This window comes from Bos indicus, chromosome 6, assembly GCF_029378745.1.
Source record: "Bos indicus isolate NIAB-ARS_2022 breed Sahiwal x Tharparkar chromosome 6, NIAB-ARS_B.indTharparkar_mat_pri_1.0, whole genome shotgun sequence".
In the NCBI taxonomy this organism is placed as follows: domain Eukaryota; kingdom Metazoa; phylum Chordata; class Mammalia; order Artiodactyla; family Bovidae; genus Bos; species Bos indicus.
In genome coordinates this window covers 115503469-115526215 of record NC_091765.1, presented here as the reverse complement: position 1 = coordinate 115526215, position 22747 = coordinate 115503469, and the positions used below count along the sequence as shown (strand labels likewise).

The window sequence follows — 22747 nt, the reverse complement described above, 5'->3', positions numbered from 1 at the left end:
CTTCAGCTTCAGCGGGCAGGGGGTGGGGAGGGTGGACAGGAGGCAGGGAGGGAGGCAGTGGGGAGGACCGCTGCCTCCCACGGGACCCGACAGAGAGAGTTCTAGGAAAACTGAGCTTAACAGGAACCCCAGGGCTGTGACGCCAGCAGGCAGGTGTTCACCAGGATGCTGGGGACGCCGGGTCCTGCGGGCAGGGGCTGCCCCCACAGCAGCAAGAGGGAAGCACATTTGAGAAGCGACGAAGCGGGGCTCCCACACAGATCCCTTACAAGCCCAGACTGTTCCTCGGAGTCCAATCAACTCTGCTATTCCCTCAGGCAGCGGGGAACAGGGACCTCAGAACCTAGGGAGTGGCTGCTGCCCATCCCCGGACAAGGGGCCGCTGCTGGGCTTGCCTTTCAGGGGCTTCTTCCCCCTTTGATGCACTCAGCTTGGCCAGTTGTCTCCTTTGAAATGCTGAATGAAAGCCCACGGGGAGAGGCTGGGGGTTGCACCTTGCTCCAGCCGACTTTCTGCAGCTGGGGGAGGTGCTGCCTCCTCTAGGGAGCTCGGCTCTCCCTGGGACTACAGGGGGAGGCTGCCTGGGACTCAGACTGAGGGGCCAGGCAGCCGGGCTGGGCGAGGGCATTTCCCTGCCCGCAGGCCGCCTCGCAGAGAAGCTGGCTCTCCAACTGCTTTCTGGAGATGGTGGTGGCCGCGACGGGCCTGGGCCATTGGTGTCAGCCTCGCCAGGAGAAGGTGCAGGGAGGAGTTGGGGGTCCCTGGGAAGGGGAGGAAGCGGTCCTGGCTCGCTGGCCTGCGCAGGCGGCTCAGAACCGGGATGTGCGGAGGCCCGCCGCCCCGGGGTTCTGTCCTGTCTCCCTTTGGAAAGGGGGTGGCCTGCTTCCCCTGGGAAACAGCTTTTTAGCCACACAGGTCGCCTGGCGGGGTCCACTGAGCTGGGGTGGGGAGCGGAGGTGTGCCGCCCACTGGTCCCGGTGGGCAATCCGGGACCTTCCTGCTACTGGGGAGGGGACAGCGTCCCAGCCTCCCATCCTCATCCTGGCTCCTCTTGGGGTTCAGGTCCCCCCTGGCACCCCAATCTACAGTCCCACAACCCCTTGGCTGTCAGTTCTGTTAGTGTGTCCATTTTTATTTTATTTTTCTGTTGGAGTATCGTTGATTTACAGTGTTTGTCCTGCCATCTCTCCATTGAGGGCACTGGGATTTACGAGGCGGTGGGGCATGGAATCTATCAGCCGGGGATATCCTGAAGCCAGAGGCTGACACACAGTCCGGGCCTCGGGGGCTGAGTGGACAGCGGTGTGATATCTATGGCATCGATTCTCCCATCAAGGACAGAGCCCTCGTGCGGTCAGGGGCAGGGACCCAAGTAGCTTTCAGAGACTTTGAGTTGGCCTCGTGATGCTGTGTGGTGCTGTGACCCCCTGGCAGACCCCCCGGGACACCTACCTCTTGGTGTAGACCCGGGGCATTGAATGAAGGTGCAGGGAAAGGTCTGAGATGGCTGGTCCTGCAGGTGGAAGCCCCGCCCGCCAGCCCACAGACCAGAAGGCAGTGCCCAAGAGACGGGGGTCCCATCACATTCCGGGTCTGGAATTTTTTTTATTTTTAACTGAACACAATGATTTGATTTACAATGTTGTGAGGGGGATTCCACTTTAACATAGGATTCAGTCAAAGTACAAATTGTCCCGTGAGGACCCACGATGTCCAAGGTAGAGTGCGGGCTGCTTCCCAGCCGGGACAGGGAGTTTGCCCCCCAAGGCAGTAGCAAGTCATCTCTGCTCCTCCTGACCGCTTTCCCTCCCGGAGCGGGACTGTGCTGGCCTAGAGTCTCAGCGACCCTCACACCTCCCAAGCTTGCTGGTTCTTCTCTCACCCACTGCCTTCTCAATGGTCATTTCATTAAGTGAGGTCTTCCCTGGTGGCTCAGATGGTAAAGAATCTGCCTGCAATGCAGGAGACCTGGGTTAGATCCCTGGATTAGGAAGATCCCCTGGAGGAGGAAACGGCAACCCACTCCAGTATTCTTGTCTGGAGAATCCCACGGACAGAGGAGCCTGGTGGGCTACAGTCCATGGGGTCAAAGAGTCGGGCGTGACTAAGCCACACACACACAAAACACCTCTCTTACAAACGAAGGGGAAAGAGTGGAGTTCGGGAAACTGGTGCTCCAGGGCCCGGCGGATGACTCCTGGCTAGTTAGGTCCTGGTGAGAAAGCATTTTCGCCCTCTGGCCTCTGCAAGTGTTTCTGTTTTAGGAGGACTGTTCTTGTCTGTACCTGCCCCCCCTCTACTTTCTTCCTCTGGACCCTGGCTCTGGGGCCCAGTTTATCCTCAGACCCATGAGGGCATCCTGGAAACATGACAGCTATAGAAAGAAGGGGGCGGGGTGAGCCAATTCCACCAGGGTGCCTACGTGAGCGGCCAGGCTGGGCACGGCCCCTTGAACTGGGGTCCGTGTGGCAAGAGCTTATCATCCTCGACGGATGCTAAAGGTCGCCTTAGCTGCTGGCAGCTCGGGCACCCTCCTCCTCCCCTGTGGTCTTCGGCAGGACCACGAAGCGGGGGCTGGAAGGAGACGTGGGGTGGGTCCCGCATGGCCTGCGCCTGTCCACAGAAGCCTTTGTGTGGGTATGGTTCCACGAGACGCGTGGCTGAGGGTCTGTCCTGGTCTCCGCTGTGTGTGAGGACCAGTCTGGCTCGGCCTGGCCTCTCTCTCAGAACAGGGCCTGGATGCTCAACTGCGTCCCATCGGCGGATGCCGAACAAATGACGGAGCGAATAAAGGAAGTGCCTGCATGTCCCCAGCCTGCGTCCACAGTCTGTGGGTGGAGGACAACCTGGCCCGGGGGGGAGGCCTGAGGGGGGAGGCCTGGAGTGGGGAGGCCTGGGCCGGGGGGACATGGTCAGCGTGGGCAGCAGCACCGTCCCCACCCCCCGCCGGCCTTCCCGCGTCACCGCCGTCCAGCGATGGTGGCCCATCCTGGGGACAGGCTGGGAGTGTGGAGTTCTCCCAGAGACAGTCAGACAAGCATTTTTGGGAATGGGGGAGAGATGTCTTCAACCTCACTCCAGTCCTGCCTCGTGGTAGGCCAAAAATCGAGCTGGACACGCTGTCTTAGGGTAACATGTTTGTGGTATGAAGTGTGCGGGATGTGGGGGTGCAGGGTCAAACCCCGTATTTCCGCTTCTCTGCCCAAGAAAGCAGAGATGTTAAAAAGCAGAGATGTTAAAAAGCAGAGACATTACTTTGCCAACAAAGGTCCTTCTAGTCAAAACTATGGTTTTTCCAGTAGTCAGGTATGGATGTGAGAGTTGGACCTTAAAGAAAGCTGAGCGCCGAAGAATTGATGCTTTTGAACTGTGTTGTTGGAGAAGACTCTTGAGAGTCCTTTGGACTGCAAGGAGATTCAACCAGTCCATCCTAAAGGAGATCGGTCCTGGGTGTTCACTGGAAGGACTGATGCTGAGGCTGAAACTGCAATACTTTGGCCACCTGATGCAAAGAACTGACTCATTGGAAAAGACCCTGATTCTGGGAAAGATTGAGGGCAGGAGGAGAAGGGGATGACAGAGGATGAGATGGTTGGATGGCATCACTGACTCAATGGACATGAGTTTGAGCAAGCTCCAGGACTTGGTGATACACAGGGAGGCCTGGCGTGCTGCAGTCCATGGGGTCGCAAAGAGTCGCACACGACTGAGAGACTGCTGAACTAACTGCCCAAGACATCTGTTGGGTTGTTACTTCGACGCAGTTCTGGAAGCCTCCACACAGTGGCGCTCCTGGGACAGGCCCGGTCCTCCAGGCCTGGTGAAGCTTTTGCTTTTTCAAGCCTTCAGAATGAATCAGCCTTTGATGATACGTCCTCTGTGCGCCCAGCTACGAAAGCAAGCATGTTCCAGCAAAATCTGGCTTATTTATAGATTCAGGTCCAAGATGTTTGGCTTTAGCACATCCTCCCCTGGTCCCAAGGATGGGGTGCTGGACGCCTCGAACGTTAAATGTGTTTGGACGGTTAACTCAAGAGTGACTTTCTCGCTATCTGCATTCGCCGTCTCCGAGCTGGGGGCCAGCTGGGGGCTCAGGTGCTGAGAGCCAGGCCCCCCCATCTTGCAAGCCGCTTCCAGGGATTTTTGCCTTATGACAACACAGGTCAGGCGATCGCGTCCCCCATCCCGTGACCCCGGCTGGATGCGTCCTTCAGGGGAGCTTAGAACAGCCTGGTGAGTTAGGAGAGAGATCGCCCCCGTGGCTGAGAATCACAGGCCTAGTGGCCACACAGGCCGCGAGTCAGAGCCCCAGCCGGGGTTCAGGAGTGGCTCCGTCAGGGGCTCCACCACGGGCGTTGGGGCCGAGAGCAGCACACAGTGGGAGGTTCTTGGCTTGTTGTCCATGCAAAGGGGTGTGTGTAAACAGAGGCCTCTCTGAGGGGTTCACGCATCCTGGAACCTGGCTATGAGGCTACCACCACCCCCCAGGCATAGAGCATTCAGAAGAGCTGCCATCACCCACTGCCTTCGATGACATACATTTGGGTGTGTGTGGAGTTGGGTGACAAGGGCATCAGATCCGATTTCCTCCCCCACTAAGGGTCCCCTCCTTGCTGGCCCCTGACTGTCCCTGACCACACAGATGAAGTTCTGGGTAGCCCCTCCCACAGCTGGAGTCTTACCAGCTTCTCCGGAGTGCAGTGTTTCTGCACATTGTTACATGCATAAGTAAGGGTGGGGTGGGAGCAGGAAAAGATGGTGTGAGCTCCGGGTGTGGGAGTGAGTTCCCTGTTAGGAGAGGTGTGCGAGCAGCAACTCGAGGACCCCTGATAGGAGATGTCTATACTGAGCCATTGTTTAGGACCCTCCCCTTGAACTGATTTCCCAGATTGATTTAAACATCCCACTTTCTGGGCTTCCCTGGTGGACCCAGTGGTTAAGAATCTGCCTGCCCACGCAGGGGACACAGGTTTGAGCTCTGGTCCGGGAAGGTTCCACATGCCGTAGGGGCAAGTGGGACCGTGTGCCACAACCACAGAGCCTGCACTCTGGAGACCGTGACCGCTAGAGCCCACACTCTGCCATGAGAGAGGCCACCACCGCGAGAAACCTGAGCACCGCAGCTGGAGAGCAGACCCCGCCCACCACAGCTAGAGAAAAACCCATGTGTAGCGATGAAGACCGAGCTCAAGCCAAAATAGAGAAATAGATGAATTAGATGAAAACCCCACTTTCTGTAGATACTGGGTAGCCTCATCCAGGCCCAAAGAGCTCACTGCTGATGCCCCTGACGAGTACAGAGGGACCAGGCCTGAGCTACTGCAGCGGAGGGTGGTGAGGCCTTAAGTGCTGTTGTGGGCTGGATCGTGTCCCCAGAGGTATCCCCAGGTCCCAGTCCCTGGAACCTAGAAACATGCCTTGATCTGGGAAGAGGGGCTCCGTGGACGGGATCAGTTAAGGATCTTGAGAAGACTCTCCAAGGGGCCCCACCTGCCATCACAGGTCTGCCGACAGCTGGAGATGGAGGGAGACTGGTCAGAGAGAGGAGGCCCCAGGGGCAGACAGGGTCTTCCCGCAGAGCCTCCAGAGGGAGTTGGCCCTGCTGACACTGGATTTCAACCCAGCCACGCTGATTTCAGACTCCTGGCCTCCAGAGCCGTGAGCGATTGCATTTCTGTGGTTTTGAGCCCCCAGCGTGTGCTGCATCGTTAGCGTTAAGGCCAGGCATCCAGGGATCGGTCCCTGGGGTCTCACAGACCAAACTCCGAGTCCTGGAGACACTCAGAGCCCAGCTGCAGCTGTGGGGCACCCGGGAGAAGGGCCTTTGTTCTGATGCTGCTCCGTCCCTGCTGGTGTCTGCAGGGGGCTCCCTCGGGAGAGCCCCCCTCCCTCGGGTCCGCACACAAACTCGGGGGTGGGGAGGAAGCTAAATACTGCACCCCGCCTAGTCCTCTTCAAAATCCTTCTCACACGTCATCAAATTTACCCTGCAAATGCCAGAGGTGGGTGCTCTCTGCAGGCGCTGTGATAAGAAATAGCAGAAAGCCTTCGATGGGATGGTCTGTCCCTGGCCAGCCCCCCGAGGCCGAGCAGCTCCGGAGACGGCTCTGTGCCCAGTGATGATCTGGTGCTTACAGTTCAGCCCTCCATCAGGCAAATAATGCCCTCCTTCCAGGACCTGCCGAGAGGCTCACTGTGGTTTGGGACAGCCGGCCCCAGGGACAGGGAGCTGGCAGTCCCCACGAGGTCCTCAGGGTGCCAGTGGCCCCTCCGCACCCTGGGCTGGGGGCCGGGTGGGTGCAGATGCTTCCTGGTCTGGGAGCTCGTGGATGGAGCTTTGCGTGGCAGGGAGAGGCAGATGCTCAGAGGTGTTCAGAGAAGCCCAAGGAGGAGGAGGAAGGGAGGCTGGACCTGGGCACTGTAGCGGGGCACTCCCAATGCAATGCTCCCTGCCTGCCCCGGACTGGGCCCTCACCCACAGTGGGGCCGGGGAGGGATGACCGAAGGAGGGCACAGCCTCACCAAACGTCCCCTGACTCAGAGTCAAAGCCGCTTTGCTCCCACGAGTCTGGCAAAAAGAATGGAAAGGAGCCACGCTACCTGTTGGCAGAGGATGGAGGAAAGGCACTCCCAGCAAGCGCTGATGTGAACGTGAAGCCTTTCAGAAGAGGAACCTGGAGCAACGCATCGCGCTCACGCACACTCAGGCTGTCGGCACATCAGCCGCATCCCAGGAATCTCCCCCACGGGAACAGAAGGACCAGCTCCTGGGCAGTGGACACAGGGACAGGGTTACCTGCTGAGAAAACCCGAAGCTGGGGTACAGGGTTGTTGCCGCCCAGTCGCTCAGTCATGTCCGACTCTCTGCAACCCCCTGGACTGCAGCACGCCAGGCTTCCCTGTCCTTTTCTATCTCCTGGAGCTTGCTCAAACTCCGGTCCATTGAGTCGGTGATGCCATCCAACCATCTCTTCCTCTGTTGTCCCCTTCTCCTCCTGCCTTCAATTTTTCCCACCATCAGGGTCTTTTCCAATGAGTCAGTTCTTCACATCAGGTGGCCAGAGTTTTGAAGCTTCAGCTTCAGACCTTCCAATGAATATTCAGCGTTGGTCTCCTTTAGGACAGGGAAATGCCATTAATGGGCGGGTGGTGGGGATGTGTGGCCCTCCCCCAGTAAATGCATACGGCCGAGACCTGGATGAATGGGGCTGAACTGGGACTGAGAGGGTTTCTGTGGGCCAGGGCCAGTGGAAGGGCTTTCCTGGTGGCTCAGCGGTAAAGAATCTGCCGGCAATGCGGGAGCTTCAGGAGACACAGTTTCGATCCCTGGGTTGGGAAGATCCCCCAGAGAAGGACATGGCAACCCACTCCAGTGTTCTGGCCTGGAGAATCCCCATGGACAGAGGAGCCTGGTGGGCTACAGTCCATGGGGTCACAAAGAGTCAGGCATGACTGAAGTGCCTTAGCATGCACGCCAGGGAGAAAGGAGGGGCAGAAACCCCCACGGAAGGTGGCGGGGCTTCCTCCACTGGTTGCCATGCTGTGTGCCTCTGTGTTCACATACGTTTGTGTTACGTAGGTGAAGTGCGTACGGAGAATATATAAAGACGCACGTGAGGCTGGCCGCGCGGGTTCTTGGGGGATGATACGGAAGTGGCAGGGTGCTGATGGGGGGCCCGTGATGGAAGAGAAGCCCTGGGGTGTCACCTGGCACCCGGACACAGATGGCATGTTCACCCGTGTAGGGGTGTGAGGCCTCCCTGTCTGTCACCAGCTCCCGGATTCACCCAAACTCATATCCATCGAGTCAGTGATGCCATCCAGCCATCTCATCCTCTGTCGTCCCCTTCTCCTCCTACCCCAATCCCTCCCAGCATCAGACTCTTTTCCAATGAGTCAACTCTTCACATGAGGTGGCCAAAGTATTGGAGTTTCATCTTTAGCATCCAAAGAACACCCAGGACTGATCTCCCTTAGGATGGACTGGTTGGATCTCCTTGCTGTCCAAGGGACTCTCAAGAGTCTTCTCCAACACCACAGTTCAAAAGCATCAATTCTTCAGTGCTCAGCTTTCTTCACAGTCCAACTCTCACATCCATACATGACCACTGGAAAAACCATAGCCTTGACTAGACGGACCTTTGTTGGCAAAGTAATGTCTCTGCTTTTTAATATGCTATCTAGGTTTGTCATAGCTTTTCTTTCAAGGAGTAAGCGTCTTTTAATTTCATGGCTGCAGCCACCATCTGCAGTGATTTTGGAGCCCAGAAAAATAAAGTCAGCCACTGTGGGTGTGTGTATATATGTGTGTGTGTTTGTGTACATAACTGAGGTTTGTGCACATAAGTGAGTATATCTGTGGGTAGATAAGTGTATGTCTGTGAGTATACGAGTATGTGTGTACAGGTGAGTGTATCTGTGTGTGCATTAGTGAGTGCGGTGTGGGTGTGGGTCTCTGGCCCAGGCTGTGCCCGCTCTCAACACTGCGGGGCAAGGAGGGTCCTAGGATGTCGGCGGGGGTCTTGGGTGGCGGCACCCAGATGGCTGTGTTATTTGCTCCGTCGTCAGGCACTCGTCACATTCTCTGTGTCGAGCGTGCATTATTCATACAATAAGCAAGCTGTTTGGTTGTGGATGGAAATCTGGGTTGAGGGCAGAGGCCCTGAGAGGCCAGCAGAGAGCCAGGGGTGCCTCTGCGGGTCGCAGGTGCCCTCGGGGGTGCCTGTCACCAGCATCGTCCGCGAACATCGCTTGCACTGTCTGGGCGCAGTTTATTCCTCCATCAGGTGAGGGACTCAGGCCGAGAGCGGTCCAGGGGCTGCGGGTGGGCCCGAGGCAGAGCCCAGACCCTCCGTGGCCTCTAGTAAGGAAGGAGGCAACCCCGGGACCTCACGCCAGCCTGGGGGAGCCTGAGGGGGTCCACGCACCATGTGGACCTCCCCTCTGTCCTCACTTCAGAGGGTCTGTCGGTCAGTGTGGGGTTTTGCCCTCTGAGATGGTTCCTGACCCCCCAGGCCCTCTACACCTGCTGTCCCCACTGCCACCCCGATCACAGGGCCGGCTGAGCGCAGGAGGACCCCGGGCTGCCAGGACCCCCAAACTTGCCCCTGTGTCCTCTGCTCTCATTCCACAGCCTGGCGGCCTCGGGTCCCCCAGCCTCATCAGCTTCTCTGCCAAATGCCCCTTAAAGTTCCCTCTGCCAGGGCATCTCTGGGGATTTTAAGCTTGTCCACTTCATTTTGCAAAATCAAGGAGTGCTCCCCCCTGGTGCAAAACTCGAACAGGGCAGACAGTGTGCACCTGTGACATCCTTCTACCCTATCCCAGCGCCCAGCTCTCCAGGGAGGGAGCATCAGTCCAGCTCCAGACCTCCTCCCACAGCCAGGGAAGCTGCACTGTGTCCCGTGGCTGCGAGAGGAGAGGGGGGACAGGTGATCCCCAAAGCAGAAGCTAACTGTCTGCAGTTCCCTGATAGCTCAGCTGGTAAAGAATCTGCCTGCAATGCAGGAGACCCTGGTTCGATCCCTGGGTCAGGAAGATCCCCTGGAGAAGGGATAGGCTAACCACTCCAGTATTCTTGGGCTTCCCTGGTCGCTCAGCTGGTAAAGAATTAGCCTGCAGGGTGGGAGACCTGGGTTCGATCCCTGGGTTGGGAAGATCCCCTGGAGAAGGGAAAGGCTACCCACTCCAGTATCCTGGTCTGGAGAACTGGACTGTAGTCCCTGGGGTCGCAAAGAGTTGGACGCCACTGAATGACTTTCACTCAGAGACCTGAATTCCACGGCCAAGGTGCGGCCAGGGCCGGGCTCCCCTCGAGGGCACTCTCCCAGGGCACCTGGATCGCCTCCAGCCTTGTGGGGTCCCTGCCCAGCCACATTGCTTCTTTGCAGTGCATTCCTTTTGTAAGGACACCAGTCATAGTGGATTAGGGCACACCCACGCCAGGGCGACGGAGCTACTGGTGATGGGATTCCAGCTGAGCTGTTTCAAATCCTGAAAGATGATGCTGTGAAAGTGTTGCATTCAGTATGCCAGCAAATTTGGAAAACTCAGCAGTGGCCACAGGACTGGAAAAGGTCAGTTTTCATTCCAGTCCCAAAGAAAGTCAATGCCAAAGAATGCTCAAACTACCGCACAATTGCATTCATCTCACACACTAGTAAAGTATTGCTCAAAATTCTCCAAGCCAGGCTTCAGCAATATGTGAACTGTGAACTTCCAGATGTTCAAGCTGGTTTTAGAAAAGGCAGAGGAACCAGAGACCAAATTTGCCAACATCCATTGGATCATCGAAAAAGCAAGAGAGTTCCAGAAAAACATCTACTGCTTTATAGACTATGGCAAATCCTTTGACTCTGTGGACCACAATAAACTGTGGAAAATTCTTCAAGAGTTGGGAATACCAGACCACCTGATCCATCTCTTGAGAAATCTGTATGCAGGTCAGGAAGCAACAATTAGAACTGGACATGAAACAACAGACTGATTCCAAATAGGGAAAGGAGTACATCAAGGCTGCATATTGTCACCCTGCTTATTTAACTTCTGTGCAGAGTACATCATGAGAAACGCTGGGCTGGAGGAAGCACAGGCTGGAATCAAGATTGCTGGCAGAAATATCAACAGCCTCAGCTATGCAGATGACACCATCCTTATGGCAGAAAGTGAAGAACTAAAAAGCCTCTTGATGAAAGTGAAAGAGAAGAGTGAAAACGTTGGCTTAAAGCTCAACATTCAGAAAACTAAGATCATGGCATCTGGTCCCATCACTTCATGGCAAATAGATGGGGAAACAGTGGAAACAGTGACAGACTTCATTTTTGGGGGCTCCAAAATCACTGCAGATGGTGACTGCAGCCATGAAATTAAAAGACACTTACTCCTTGGAAGAAAAGATATGACCAACCTAGACAGCATATTCAAAAGCAGAGACATTACATTGCCAAAAAAGGTCCGTCTAGTCAAGGCTATGGTTTTTCCAGTGGTCATGTATGGATGTGAGAGTGGGACTGTGAAGAAAGCTGAGCGCTGAAGAATTGATGCTTTTGAACTGTGGTGCTGGAGAAGACTCTTGAGAGTCCCTTGGACTGCAAGGAGATCTAACCAGTCCATCCTAAAGGAAACCAGTCCTGAATATTCATTGGAAGGACTGACGCTGAAGCTGAAGCTCCAATACTTTGGCCACCTGATGCGATGAACTGACTCCTCTGAAAAGACCCTGATGCTGAAAAAGATTGAAGGCGGGAGAAGGGGATGACAGAGGATGAGATGGTTGGATGGCATCACCGACTCCATGGACATGAGTTTGAACAAGCTCTCGGAGTTGGTGATGGACAGGGAGGCCTGGTGTGCTGCGGTTCATGGGATTGCAAAGAGTTGGACACCACTGAGCAACTGAACTGAACGCCAAGGTGACCCCACTAGAAGTAACTCATTACCTCTGCAGTGACCCAATTTCCAGATAAGGTCACGTTCTGAGACTCGGGGGGTTAGGGCCTCAGCATGTGAATTTTGGGGAGACACCACTTTCCATCACGGACGCGTACAGGAACAACCGCAGAGGAATGAACTGGTGTACCGTGTGCCTGTGCAATGACGCCTGTTTGTATTCACCTCCATGCACACCTTTGGTGCACATCGGGTACCCTGTTTGCTTGCCTCCCCTAGTCCGTCCTTGGTCCTCGGGAGGCCCCCCTCCATCAAGAACACCCATTCTTTTCCCAGTGGCGCGAGGCGGTGTGAAGAGGGGTAACTGTTGACATAACCCGCTCTCCTCTGCCTGCAGGAAGCGCAGTTCTTGGAGGTCAGGAGTCCTGCCGCAGCGATGCGCTCTGAGTCATCACTGCCCACAAGTCCTTGCGGGGCTTCCAGTAGGATGAGCTCACACGCGTGCAGGCGGGAGCGGAGGGTGGCGAAACCTGCTGGACTTTGAGCTCTGGGCTTCTGGGGGGAAAGGGTGGGGCTTCCGAGCCCCGCCCCCACGTGCACCGCCCATGGCAAAGATAAGGAAGCAGTGTAACTACCATTATGCGCCAAACAGTTCTGCCAGCACCACGAGCTCGGCATTCCCCCCACCTCCCCCCGCCCTGCAGCACTCCCAGATAGTCCACAGGCTTTCACTCCAAAACCTAGACAGGTGAGCCTAGACGGTTCAGACAGGCGGGCCTCCCATTAGGCCCAGAAGAGGTTTCCAGAAACTTCCCTCCGGCTCCTGGGAAGAGGTTCCCTGCACCGTGGTCAGTCCAGCCCTTTGTTCCAGCCTCATTTCTCCAACCCCAAGTCACTTGCCATCAAGGTTACCGGCCGCCCGAGCTGTCTGAGGGTTACCAGCGGTTTGGATAACACCACGCATAAATCTGTGCTCTCTGCTGTGGAAACCCCCACGAGGTGAAAGCCCCCCACCTCGAGGTACCCTTCACATTCCAGCCAGACATCCCCGCACCCCGAGTCTCAGCGACCACAGCTTCGCGTATCTTTACTGAGACAGGAAAACTCGGCGTCCAGAGTCCAGAAGGCAGAGCCGGTGGTTGGCCGTCACACAAAGACATCCTGTGTGATTGTATCATCGCAATGAAGGATAATCTTGAAAATGCCCATCCATGGTGTGGTTTTCTGGGCCCCGTCCCTCCCCTCCTTTTCTAGAAGAGGAGGTGGCGCGTGGGGATAGCAAACAGCCTTGCGTCTCATTGCTGCTCAGTTGCCGGACTGGGGCCCAAATTCAGGGATTGCTGTGAGGTGGTACATATGTGATATAAAGCAAGGAAAATAACATGCTCCTGGGGGAATCTAGATGGTGGGTATGTGGGTGTTCTCTGGCCAGTCCCTTCAAAATATGCCTGCAAAGGAAGAAAGGGTCCGTCCACCAGTGAGAGCTCTGGGCAGGGTCCAAGGTTTGCTGAGCACCGGGGCACAGAGATTTGGTGAGTGCCTGCCCCAAGCAGGAACAAGACAGACACAGCGATCAAGCCCGGGGAAGGGGTGAGCAGGGGGTGAGCACGGGGCGAGAGGCCGCTCTGGCCCAGATAGGGGCTCCTAGCAAAGACCCTGAGGGCGGGAGGGGGCGGCCTCCCGGCGGGGCGGCTCTGAGCTGGGACCCTTCCGGGGCCCTCCCGCGGGGAAGGGGACTTCTCGGCTGTCCCCGCAGTTCTGCCTGGGAACGGGTCACCTGCCCTTGGGGAAAAGCGGTTCTGGCTGCGCACACACGAGGCTCTGGGCCTAGTCTTTGAGAACCGCCGGGCGGAACCAAGGGCTCCCGCCGGCTCCGGTCCTCTCTCCTGTGTGCCTGCCGCGCTAGGTGATGCCGGCCACGTCATCGTCCCCCGCCCCGCCCCTCCCCTTCCCTCCCCTTCCCTCCCCTCCCCGCCCCTCTCCTCCCCTCCCCTCCCCTCCCCTCCGCTCCCCTACTTCCCCCTTCTTCTCCATCCCTGCCTCCCCCAAGCCTGTCCCCCAACCTCCCGGGGACTGGAAACTCTGGGAAGCATCCACCTAACACTTTGTGAGCACCTTCCTCCCCTTTTCAGTGTTTAAAGGGAGACTCACTCCGGAGGTGGGTGGACCTCAAAAGGCAGCCAAAATCATGCTCAAACATGTGGTCTTTTTCAAAAGCAAGCGTTTCCTCAGGCTCGCTCAACTGCCCCATTGCCTCTACTCAACCCCTGGCCAGCCCCTGCGCAGGCCGGGACTGTTATTCCCACTTTACTGCTGAGGACGCTGAGGTCCCCAGAAGGCGCGGGGCGACTTGCTCCTGACCACAGTGGGACTCAGCAACTGGACTGGGAAAGGAGCCTGGAGCCTGTGTGCACACCTGCACAGCTGCACGGCCACTGTCTGTGGCTGGGATGTGGGGAGCGGACCCTTGGACAAGCCCATAAGCACGTCCCAAGGCTCCGCCACCCTGCCCACCCCTGCCCACCCCTGTCCAGGCCTGTGGGCCACCAGGTGGACGCCTGAGATGAATGTGGCCCCTTTCCATGGCCACTGCCCTCCTGAGGCTTCGCTGCTTGCCGCTAGGACAGTGACGGGGCCCCTCCTCGACCCCCCTGTCTCCCTGCGCCCTGCACGAGCTAGTGCATTCAGGTGCTGGTCCCGATGCCCAGCTCTAGTCCTGGCCCTTCCCCAGCCAGCAGCCTTCAGTGGTTCCCCATCACTTTGCAAACTAAGAACCCTATCCTTCAGCTTTCCAGCACAAGCTGCATCCCTGCTCTCCAGCCCTCCCCCTGCCCAGGTCCCCCCATCAGGGGCGGCTTTCATCTCTAGAGCGCAGCAGCCTCACCCTATTCACAGCCAGAGAATCATGACCCAAAGCACCCTGGTTTCCTTCTTGTACTCATCACCAAGCCAGCCAGCCAGACGAGGGTCCAGAAAGACCAGGTGCCCACAAGAGGTGAGGAAAGGAAGACTACACAGCCGGTCGGGAGAGTCTTTCTGAAGTGCTCATGATCCAGAGTCTGGGTAGACCCGCCCCCCAAGGAGTCCTGCTCAGGGCGGGTATGCACCCCCAGATGACTCTCCACCCCATAGGTCTGTTCATCCTGGCATGATCCGCAGTAGTGGAGAGCTGGCAGCAACCCCAAAGTCCCCTAATAGGGGGCCCACTATCTGGGGGCACGTCTCTTCCTGGATTTCTCATCCGATGATCTGACCATCCGCTGGCCCAGAGATGGGGTCCAAGCCCCTCCCCTTGCACCCCATGGGAGCTGTGACCTGAGCGCAGAGTAAGGCTCTGAATTCCCGGGGCATTCCATGCCCCTCCCACACACACCCGGTCCTACACACCGCCGGCCACACCCGTGTACTGAGAACCCGTGTGGTGAAGAAGCCCAGGCGGAGGGGTCCCTTCTCTGACACCAGTGGCAGCTCCCAGATAAAGGAGCCACGGAGCCTTCAGGAAAGTTTCCTCCCCCTAAGCTGGGGCCCAGACACCATGCAGTGGAGACAACCCACTCCAATCCATATACACCATGAGCATGCTGGTAAATGGTTGCTTTACACCCTGAGTTGAGGGGAGATGTGTGATCGGTCTGTGGTGACTGGAACAAAGGCATCTCTGCCGGGTTAGGTCAAAGTGGTTAGAAAATTATTGCTACATTTATCAGTATCAAATTCCTAGTTTAAGGGGATTAAATTTCGAGAGGGAGGGGGTATGCAGTAGATACTGCTTCTGTAGATTCATATCTAACAGCAGGAGTGTGGGGTGGCGTGGAGTGAGGTGAGGAGAAATGGAATTCGGATGAGGGATGAAAGGAAGCAAAAGCAAGATGAAATCTGTATTGTAAGGTGGGCATTCTCTAAAATTACTCCGAAAGGAAAAGTTTATTTAAAAATATACGACGGGCAGTGGCTGCTGCAGTTTCTGACTTCTGATCTATGTTCTTGGGATTATCCCCACCAGCTCACTCCCCCTGGTTCAGGGGGCACCTTTGGACACTAGGGCTGAGCTGGGAGGTGACAAGGTTCTCAGTGCCCAGTTGAGAGGAGCGCCCCTTAGGCTGGGTCGCTGAAGGTTTTCCGGTGGTCCTGCCGCAGAGCAGGCACCTGGTGGTGGACGGAGGATGAGGAAAGACAAGAGGGGACCGGGCAGTAAGGAAGGGCGGCCGTGGCTTGGGGGTGCGGGGTGCCTCAGAGACACGACACCGAGACAGAGGTGACAACCTGCGGACCCGGGGAGGCTCCACTCACGTGCCCTTTTGCGCGGTGCCTGAAGGTGATCAGAAACTCAGGCTCTGGTCCTGGGAGCGCCAGAAACCTCCTCAGGGCTCTGAGACTTCCGAGTCCATCTCCAGAGAGAACCCCGACTGCAAGATAACCCTCCTGGGTTGAGTGATCAGCCTCCTGCCGGGGAGCTGCAGCCGCCAGCCGGGTCTGCCCCTGCGCGCCAATCTTCTGCCTACAATCCCCGCCGCCGAGCTCGGGCTCCTCTCCCGGGCAGGATCCGGCTCCAGGACCGCACGGAGCACAGAGGCTGCGGCCTGGGCGAGCGCCGGGAAGGCTGTTTCACGCCTTCCTACCCGACCCGGCGGCGACTCCACTCGCCGCTGAGGCCCCGCGAGACCCTCGCTCTGCCGCCAGGAGGAGCATCCACAGTGCCGGGACCCAGCGCCCAGGCCCGCGGAGGGGACGCGTGCTTCAAGCCCCCGAAGACCAGTGCTTGGGAAAAAGGCCGGCTCTCTTCTACCCAGTCCCCTCACCCCGCCCCCCGCGCGCGTGCTCCCCAGAGTCGGTGGAAAGACATCAGGCAGCACCCCCCCCCCCCCCCGCCAGAATATGTGGCCCGAGCCTGGCCCTGCTCCCCACAGCCTGGCACAGGCAGGGATGCTTATCACCGGAGGTTTACAGGGGGAGGAAACTGAGGGTCAGAGAGGCGAGGCACCCTGCCCAGGGCTACGCAGCCCTGGCGTAAAAGAATTGAAATCCAGACTCTGAGGAACGTCCCCCCCTCACCCCATTCTGAAGGTGCTAGGAAACCACGGAAGCGACACAGGCTCTTGGTTTCAGAATCTGTGTGCTCCGGAGCCACTGATGGCCAGGCCCAGGGAAACCCGCGTGTAGTAGATGGTCGCCTGGAGGGCGTCTTCCTCGCCCGTGTCGTTTCCTCCAGGTCTCTCTCTGGCCTGTTTCTCCATCTCTCAGAAGCCCATCGAATCCGATGGTGGGATTACAAGGAGAACAGTGCGTCTCTCTCAAACAGACGGGCCGTCGTTTCTCTCCTTGGCCACCCTCCCCTGGATGGGCACCTCTACCCTGGCGTCTCCCTGACCACGGGCGCCCCAGGGAGCAGGGCGTGGGGGACCACAGCTCTTCCCTAAGACCCAGGCTCGCCGCTTTGGCTGCGGGTCCCCACCCAGGCGATGGAGTTAAACAACGCAGTAAGTGCCTGTGGTTGGTCATCTCAGCCCCTCCTGCTGCGGGACGTGAGGGTCAGGGGAGATGGCCCTGGAGTCTGCATAAAAGACGCGAGGTCTCCAGGCCGCTGGGCACGCTCTGTTTTGTTTCCCGGCGGCCGGCTGCTTCCCTCCGCTAGGCCTCGGCCCCGCCCGGCCTCCCGACCCGCTGCTCTTAGCTCTGGTTCGACTCCGGGAGTGTTGGTGCCAGAAGGGTCTTAGGCCCTGAGTGTCGGAATACCAGGCCGGCCAGAACCACTTACCATCTCGGACAGTCTCTCCTCGCCTCTGTTTTCCCCTCTGGAAAATGGGGTTGATGCTCCCTCCACCGTGGTTGTTCTGAAAACTAAATCCAGGCGGCGCGCTGCCCTTGGTTGGTCCTGGAAGGCGGCTGTATCTCTCCGCGATAACCCGCGTCCGGTGAAGCCGGCTGCGCCCGCGCGCGTCCGCGCTGCGACCCGGTGAGTCCGTCAGAAGGTTCACTCCTGAGCGGCCACAGCGCCGAGGGCGACGGCGTGGGCCGCGAGGTACTGCTGTCACGGCGCTCCCCGCGGCAGAAGCGAGAGGGGACTCCCCGCGCTGACAGTCGGGCCTGCCCCCAAGACCTCTGCGGCCAGAGGTGGTGGCTCTCGCTTCCCTACCAAGGCTGGGGCCTCCGGAGGAGCTGGAGACCCGCTAGCAACTCAGCGTGACGTCGGGTGTGACCCCGGACGCGTGGCGCTGCGGAATGGGATTAGGGCGGGGGAGCATTTTCTTACATTTTGAGACTGAATCTGAGAACTGCAGAGTTCTGTCCTACTTTTGGCATTAAAAGCATATTTCATTAAGTGTAAATATTAAAATATGCCTCAACTGTGCAGCTTTGACACCCGGGATCTTTAAAAAAAAAAAAAAAACAATGACCAGCCCATTCTCTTGCGGTTTCTTGGAAGCCCCCGGGTCTTCCTGCCCCGGTATACACACGCACAAATATACATACAAGCACACACATACACGTGCACACATACACATACCACACATGCTCGCGCGCACGCGCGCGCGCGCACACACAGTTCCTCACGCTTGGTCCAACACTCTCCCCGCGACGAGGTAATTACGGTCCTTGCTGGACAGTGATTGGCCAGTCTGGTTCTCATCGGGGCCCCGTAGCCAATGGGTGGGACCTCGGCCGAGGCCCCGCCCCGTTCCTCCCGCCCCACCTCCCCCCGGCGCTGGTGGCTCTGGCCCGGGGAATGCATCACGCGGGGCCGGACTGGCCATGACCCCACACCTGGACCCCAGGCCGCCTGCCCTCGGCCGCAAGAGTGCCTGCGCGCCCAGGTCCGGGCGGCGTCTCCGGGCAGTGGCGGCGCGCAGGGCTCGCGCGGCGTCCTCGAGCTGAGCCGGCGGCCGCCGGGCCCGCGCCGCCCCGCCCCTGCTGGCCCCTCCCCTGCCCTCCCCGCCCCCAGCGGGGCCGGCCCGGGCGGCGACCAGCGCCGCGACGGGAAAGGCGAGCGAGGCGGCTGCCCGGCCGGCTGTCGGCACGCACCCGCTCCCCGCCGATCGCAGTCCGGCAAGGAGGCCGCTGCCTGCCCCGCGGGGCCCGACGCCAGCGCTCCGGGCAGCGGCTCTAGGGCCGGGCCGCGCGTGCGCCAGAAAGTCGCGCGCCACGGTCCCCAGCGAGGACCGGGACCGGCCGCGCCCCGGGCGCCCAGAACCCAGAGGAGCCCGGCAGAGTCCGACGGACCCGCGGCCGCGATGCCGGACGAGCTGACGGAGCCCGGGCGCGCCACGCCGGCCCGCGCCTCCTCCTTCCTCATCGAGAACCTGCTGGCGGCCGAGGCCAAGGGCGCCGGGAGCGGGGCCCAGGGCGGCGGCGGCCGCGAGGAGGAGGAGGACGACGACGACGATCCGGAGGACGAGGACGCGGAGCGGGCGAGGCGGCGGCGGCTGCAGCGGCGGAGACAGCTGCGCGCGGGCTCCGGGCCGAGCGGGGAGGCGCGGGCCCGCGCGCTGCTTGGGCCGGGCGCTCTGGGCCTCGGTCCCCGGCCGCCCCCGGGTCCCGGGCCACCGTACGCGCTGGGCTGCGGCGGCGCCGCGCGCTGGTACTCGCGGTCTCACGGAGGCTACGGAGGCGGCCTCAGCCCTGACAGTGAGTGGGGCGTGGGGAGGGGTGGCCCGGGTGGTGGGGCCCGGCTTCTTCCCATCGCATTTGCTCCGGGACTTTGGGTTCGTTGGCGGCCTTTCTGGGCCGCCCTCCTCCTGTGTCTGTGGTGGGCTCTATGGGCGCGTGTGGAGAGCCCCTGGGTGAGCAGATTTGGAGGCCCATTCTGCAGGGCAAGGTCCCCCACGCAGGGAGAAGCTTTGGCAGGGTCTGGGTTTGGCCCAGAGCCTTGGGAGAGCAATCTGGGGACAGGGGACTGCAGCAAAGAAGAGGAAAGAAAGGGAGGGTGAAATAGAACCGAGAACAAGAGGACACGTGAGGGGACACGGTGGCGAGAGGCAGAAGCAAAGAGGGAAGAGCGGAAGAAAGGCGTTGGGAGAGCAGGAAGGAGAAGCGGGAGAGAGAAGAAGAAAAATAGCAGACGAAAAGAAAGCTGTACGTGATGGGGAGACAGAGCAAAGATAAAGGGCGGAAGACACGGCAGAGTCAAACTCAGCAAAATGAAGGGGGCATGGCGTGGGGGGAGCCCCTGCTCTGGAGCGCGGGGTTGGGGGCGGTAGTCTTCCACAGAAGCTGTGTCGGCAAAGCCCCGTCTCCTCTGCCAGCTGAAGACCAGGCCTGGGGCAGGGGCCTAGATCTCCCTGTTGGGTCTCCGCGGCCCCTTGGCCGTGGCTGTGCCAGGCAAGGAGGCTGTGTTCCGAACCACCCCCCTCTCTCCTTTCTCTGCCCCTCCCCCTCCCTTGCCTTTGTTCCCTGCTGAGAGCTCTGAGGCTGGGGGTGGTGGATTTCAGCCCCAGAACCCACTCACCCCTCCTGCCCGGGCATTCTGGAGGTGCGTTCTGCTCTCCCCCTCCCCAGGGTGGCTGCCTCCCTTGGGGCCCTGCCCTTTGGAGGAGGACCCCCAGGAGCAGGACTAGGAAGCTCGGCTAACCTCAGCCCTGGGCTTTGCCAGCCCCTGCCCCCTGCATGCCAAAGTGCATCCCGCGAGGCTAGCAGAGGACTCGGGCTCCTGCTCTGAAGTGCTTTCAGCTCCTAGCAAAAGTTAGCACAGAAAGAGTGCTGTGGGTGGGGGTAGGTGGTTAGACCCTTGTTACCTCTTGGATAACCCCCTCCTTGGTGTAGGAGTGAGCACTTTGCAAAGGGACCCACCTCTCAGAACCTATGCCCAGAAGGTCCGGGACCCCCTACCCTCTTCATTTCGCTTCCAGGAAGCTTCAGCAGGCCTGTTTGGTTATTTGCCCTGAAATTGAGTGATCAAATGTAGTGCCCTTCTGGGGGGGTGTTTCTGAAAGGGTCTCACAGGGTGAAATGTGTTCCCCTCCTGCCCCTGGAGTTTTGCCCCAACCCAAGCCCCAGCCCCACCAGCAGCCCCCAGAGACGTGGTCCTTCCTAGTTCGTATAATGCGGGTTGGGGGTCCCTGTTTTGTACCAGAGCTGGCAGGCCCGGCTTGGCTTCCTGTGGCAATACAAGGGCCTCTGAATCTGGGGATCCCCCCATATCAGGGGTGCACCTGCCAGCCTGGAACCTGACCCCTCTTTAGACATAGTGAGGGCTCACACCACAGGCAGCAGCACCGGCAGGGACACAGCACACCTGCGCGGCTGCTGGGCGTGGGGCGTATGCACCAAGCTGCTCACACCGGCTCACCAGTGTCTGCTAAGCGCTTACACTGCGGGCACACCGCTGCTTTTGGTGGGCCGGCCTGGCCAGACTCGACTGCAGGAATACCAACCTGGGGCCTCTGTGCACGCAGAAGGCTCAGCCCAAGGCAGAAGGGACGCTGGCCTGAGTTGGCATCGCAAGCCCGGAAGTCAGGCGGCTGCCCCCTTTCACGCTGAGCTTGGAGTCTGGACCAGCATCTGAGTCCTGGGCAGGCTCTCTCACCTGAAGCCATCATCCTTTGCCAGCCCTGGGGGTGGGGGGCAAGGCATTGATTCACCTCTGGGAGACAGGGTGGAGCTTGGTTCTTGCAGCGTGAGCTGGGGTGGGGGGGTTCTGTGGGCTTCTGCACCCCACACCCTCAGATTCAATCAGGGCCTCATGGGCTTGGGGTGGCGGGAGGGAGCCGAGTGTTTCTACACAGCCAGAGCTGCACTTGTCTGTGCGCCCTCTGAGCTGACTGTGGGCAGAGAGAGCACACCTCTGTGGACATCTGGATTAGGGGCACAGAAAACGGGGGTGAACAGGCCACCCGTGTCACCAGGGAGGAGTTTTGTTGGCCGGTCATCTGCATTCGCTTATTCTCCATCAATGGGAATGTTTCTATGCAAACGGAAATTCTGCATCTTCTCCTAGGAGTGAGTGGGGAGAGATCGTGGCAAGTCTTTATTTCTGGGTCTGGGGGTCTTGGCGGAGGGCTGAATGCCGGGGGTGAGGTGGTCTCTGTGCTGGTTTTCCGGGTTTATATTTCTCAGAAGGACCTTTCTTTCCTCTGTGAGGTGAGCCCCTGGGGCTGTTGAGTGTTGTTTCGATTCGAAGCCAGTGGTTATGGGAGCCAGTCTTTTTCGTGTGTTTCTGTTTGTGTTTTGGTGTTTCTTTTTTTCCCTTTTTTCCTCCCTCTGTGGATGCGCCCGCAGAGTGTTCCCAGCGTGTTGGTTTGGAGCTTAGCTCAGGTCTTCAAGTTCACCTCTGGATGCCCGGCCTCTCTCGGACCAGCGCGGGGTGAGATCTACCGAGAGTGGTGGAAAACGACCCGCCGCCATCGGCGGAGCTGTCTGGGGACTGTTTCCTTGCTGTGGTCGTGGTAGACCACACGGGGTGCGGGGAGCAGCTGGCTTCAGCGACAGGTTCGCGGAGGGGATGAGCCTCCGGAACCAACCGTGTTCCTCCTCTTTCCCCCCTGCAGCCAGCGACCGGGACTCACCGGAGACGGGCGAGGAGATGGGCCGCGCAGAGGGCGCCTGGCCGAGGGGCTCCGGGCCGCGAGCGGTGCAGCGAGAGGCGGCGGAGCTGGCGGCGCGCGGACCGGCGGCCGGCGCGGAGGAGGCGGCGGAGCTGGCCGAGGCCCCCGTGGCGACGGCGGCGGCCGGGGAGGCCCGCGGCGGGGGCGGCGGCCGCAAGAAGAAGACGCGCACCGTCTTTTCGCGCAGCCAGGTCTTCCAGCTCGAGTCCACCTTCGACCTGAAGCGCTACCTGAGCAGCGCCGAGCGCGCCGGCCTGGCCGCGTCCCTGCAGCTCACCGAGACGCAGGTCAAGATCTGGTTCCAGAACCGCCGCAACAAGTGGAAGCGGCAGCTGGCGGCCGAGCTGGAGGCGGCCAGCCTGTCCCCGCCGGGCACGCAGCGCCTGGTCCGCGTGCCGGTGCTGTACCACGAAAGCCCCCCCGCCGCCGGGGCCGCCGCCGCAGCCGCGCTGCCCTTCCCGCTGGCCCCCGCCGCGCCCGCGCCGCCCCCGCCGTTGCTCGGCTTCTCCGGGGCCCTCGCCTACCCGCTGGCCGCCTTCCCGGCTGCCGCCTCCGCGCCCTTCCTGCGGGCGCAGATGCCCGGCCTGGTGTGAGCATCCCGGACCTGTCGGGCCCACGCCTCGAGGCCAATCGGGACTTGTGCGGACGCGCCCCCCGGGGGCGTGGCGGCGGCGGTGGAGCCTGGAGGCCTTCGGTCGATCCGGGGTTAGGGGGCGCTCCGGTGGACCCACTGCGCCTCCGGAGCGCAGGCTGCTGCCTCGAGGGCCGTGCCTACGCCTGTCCGAGGATCGGCCAGAATGTAACAGAGACGCAGGTGATTG

At 59.6% G+C, this 22747-nt stretch overlaps 1 protein-coding gene across 1 annotated transcript; it reads left to right on the top strand.

The window, feature by feature from the left end:
• Positions 1–18617: 18617 nt before the first annotated feature.
• On the top strand, positions 18618–22519 carry HMX1 (H6 family homeobox 1). Its single transcript, XM_019962177.2, has 2 exons — positions 18618–19011; positions 21870–22519. The coding sequence occupies exons 1-2, from the start codon at positions 18618–18620 to the stop codon at positions 22517–22519; spliced, it is 1044 nt and encodes a 347-aa protein (XP_019817736.2).
• The last annotated feature ends 228 nt before the right edge of the window (positions 22520–22747 follow it).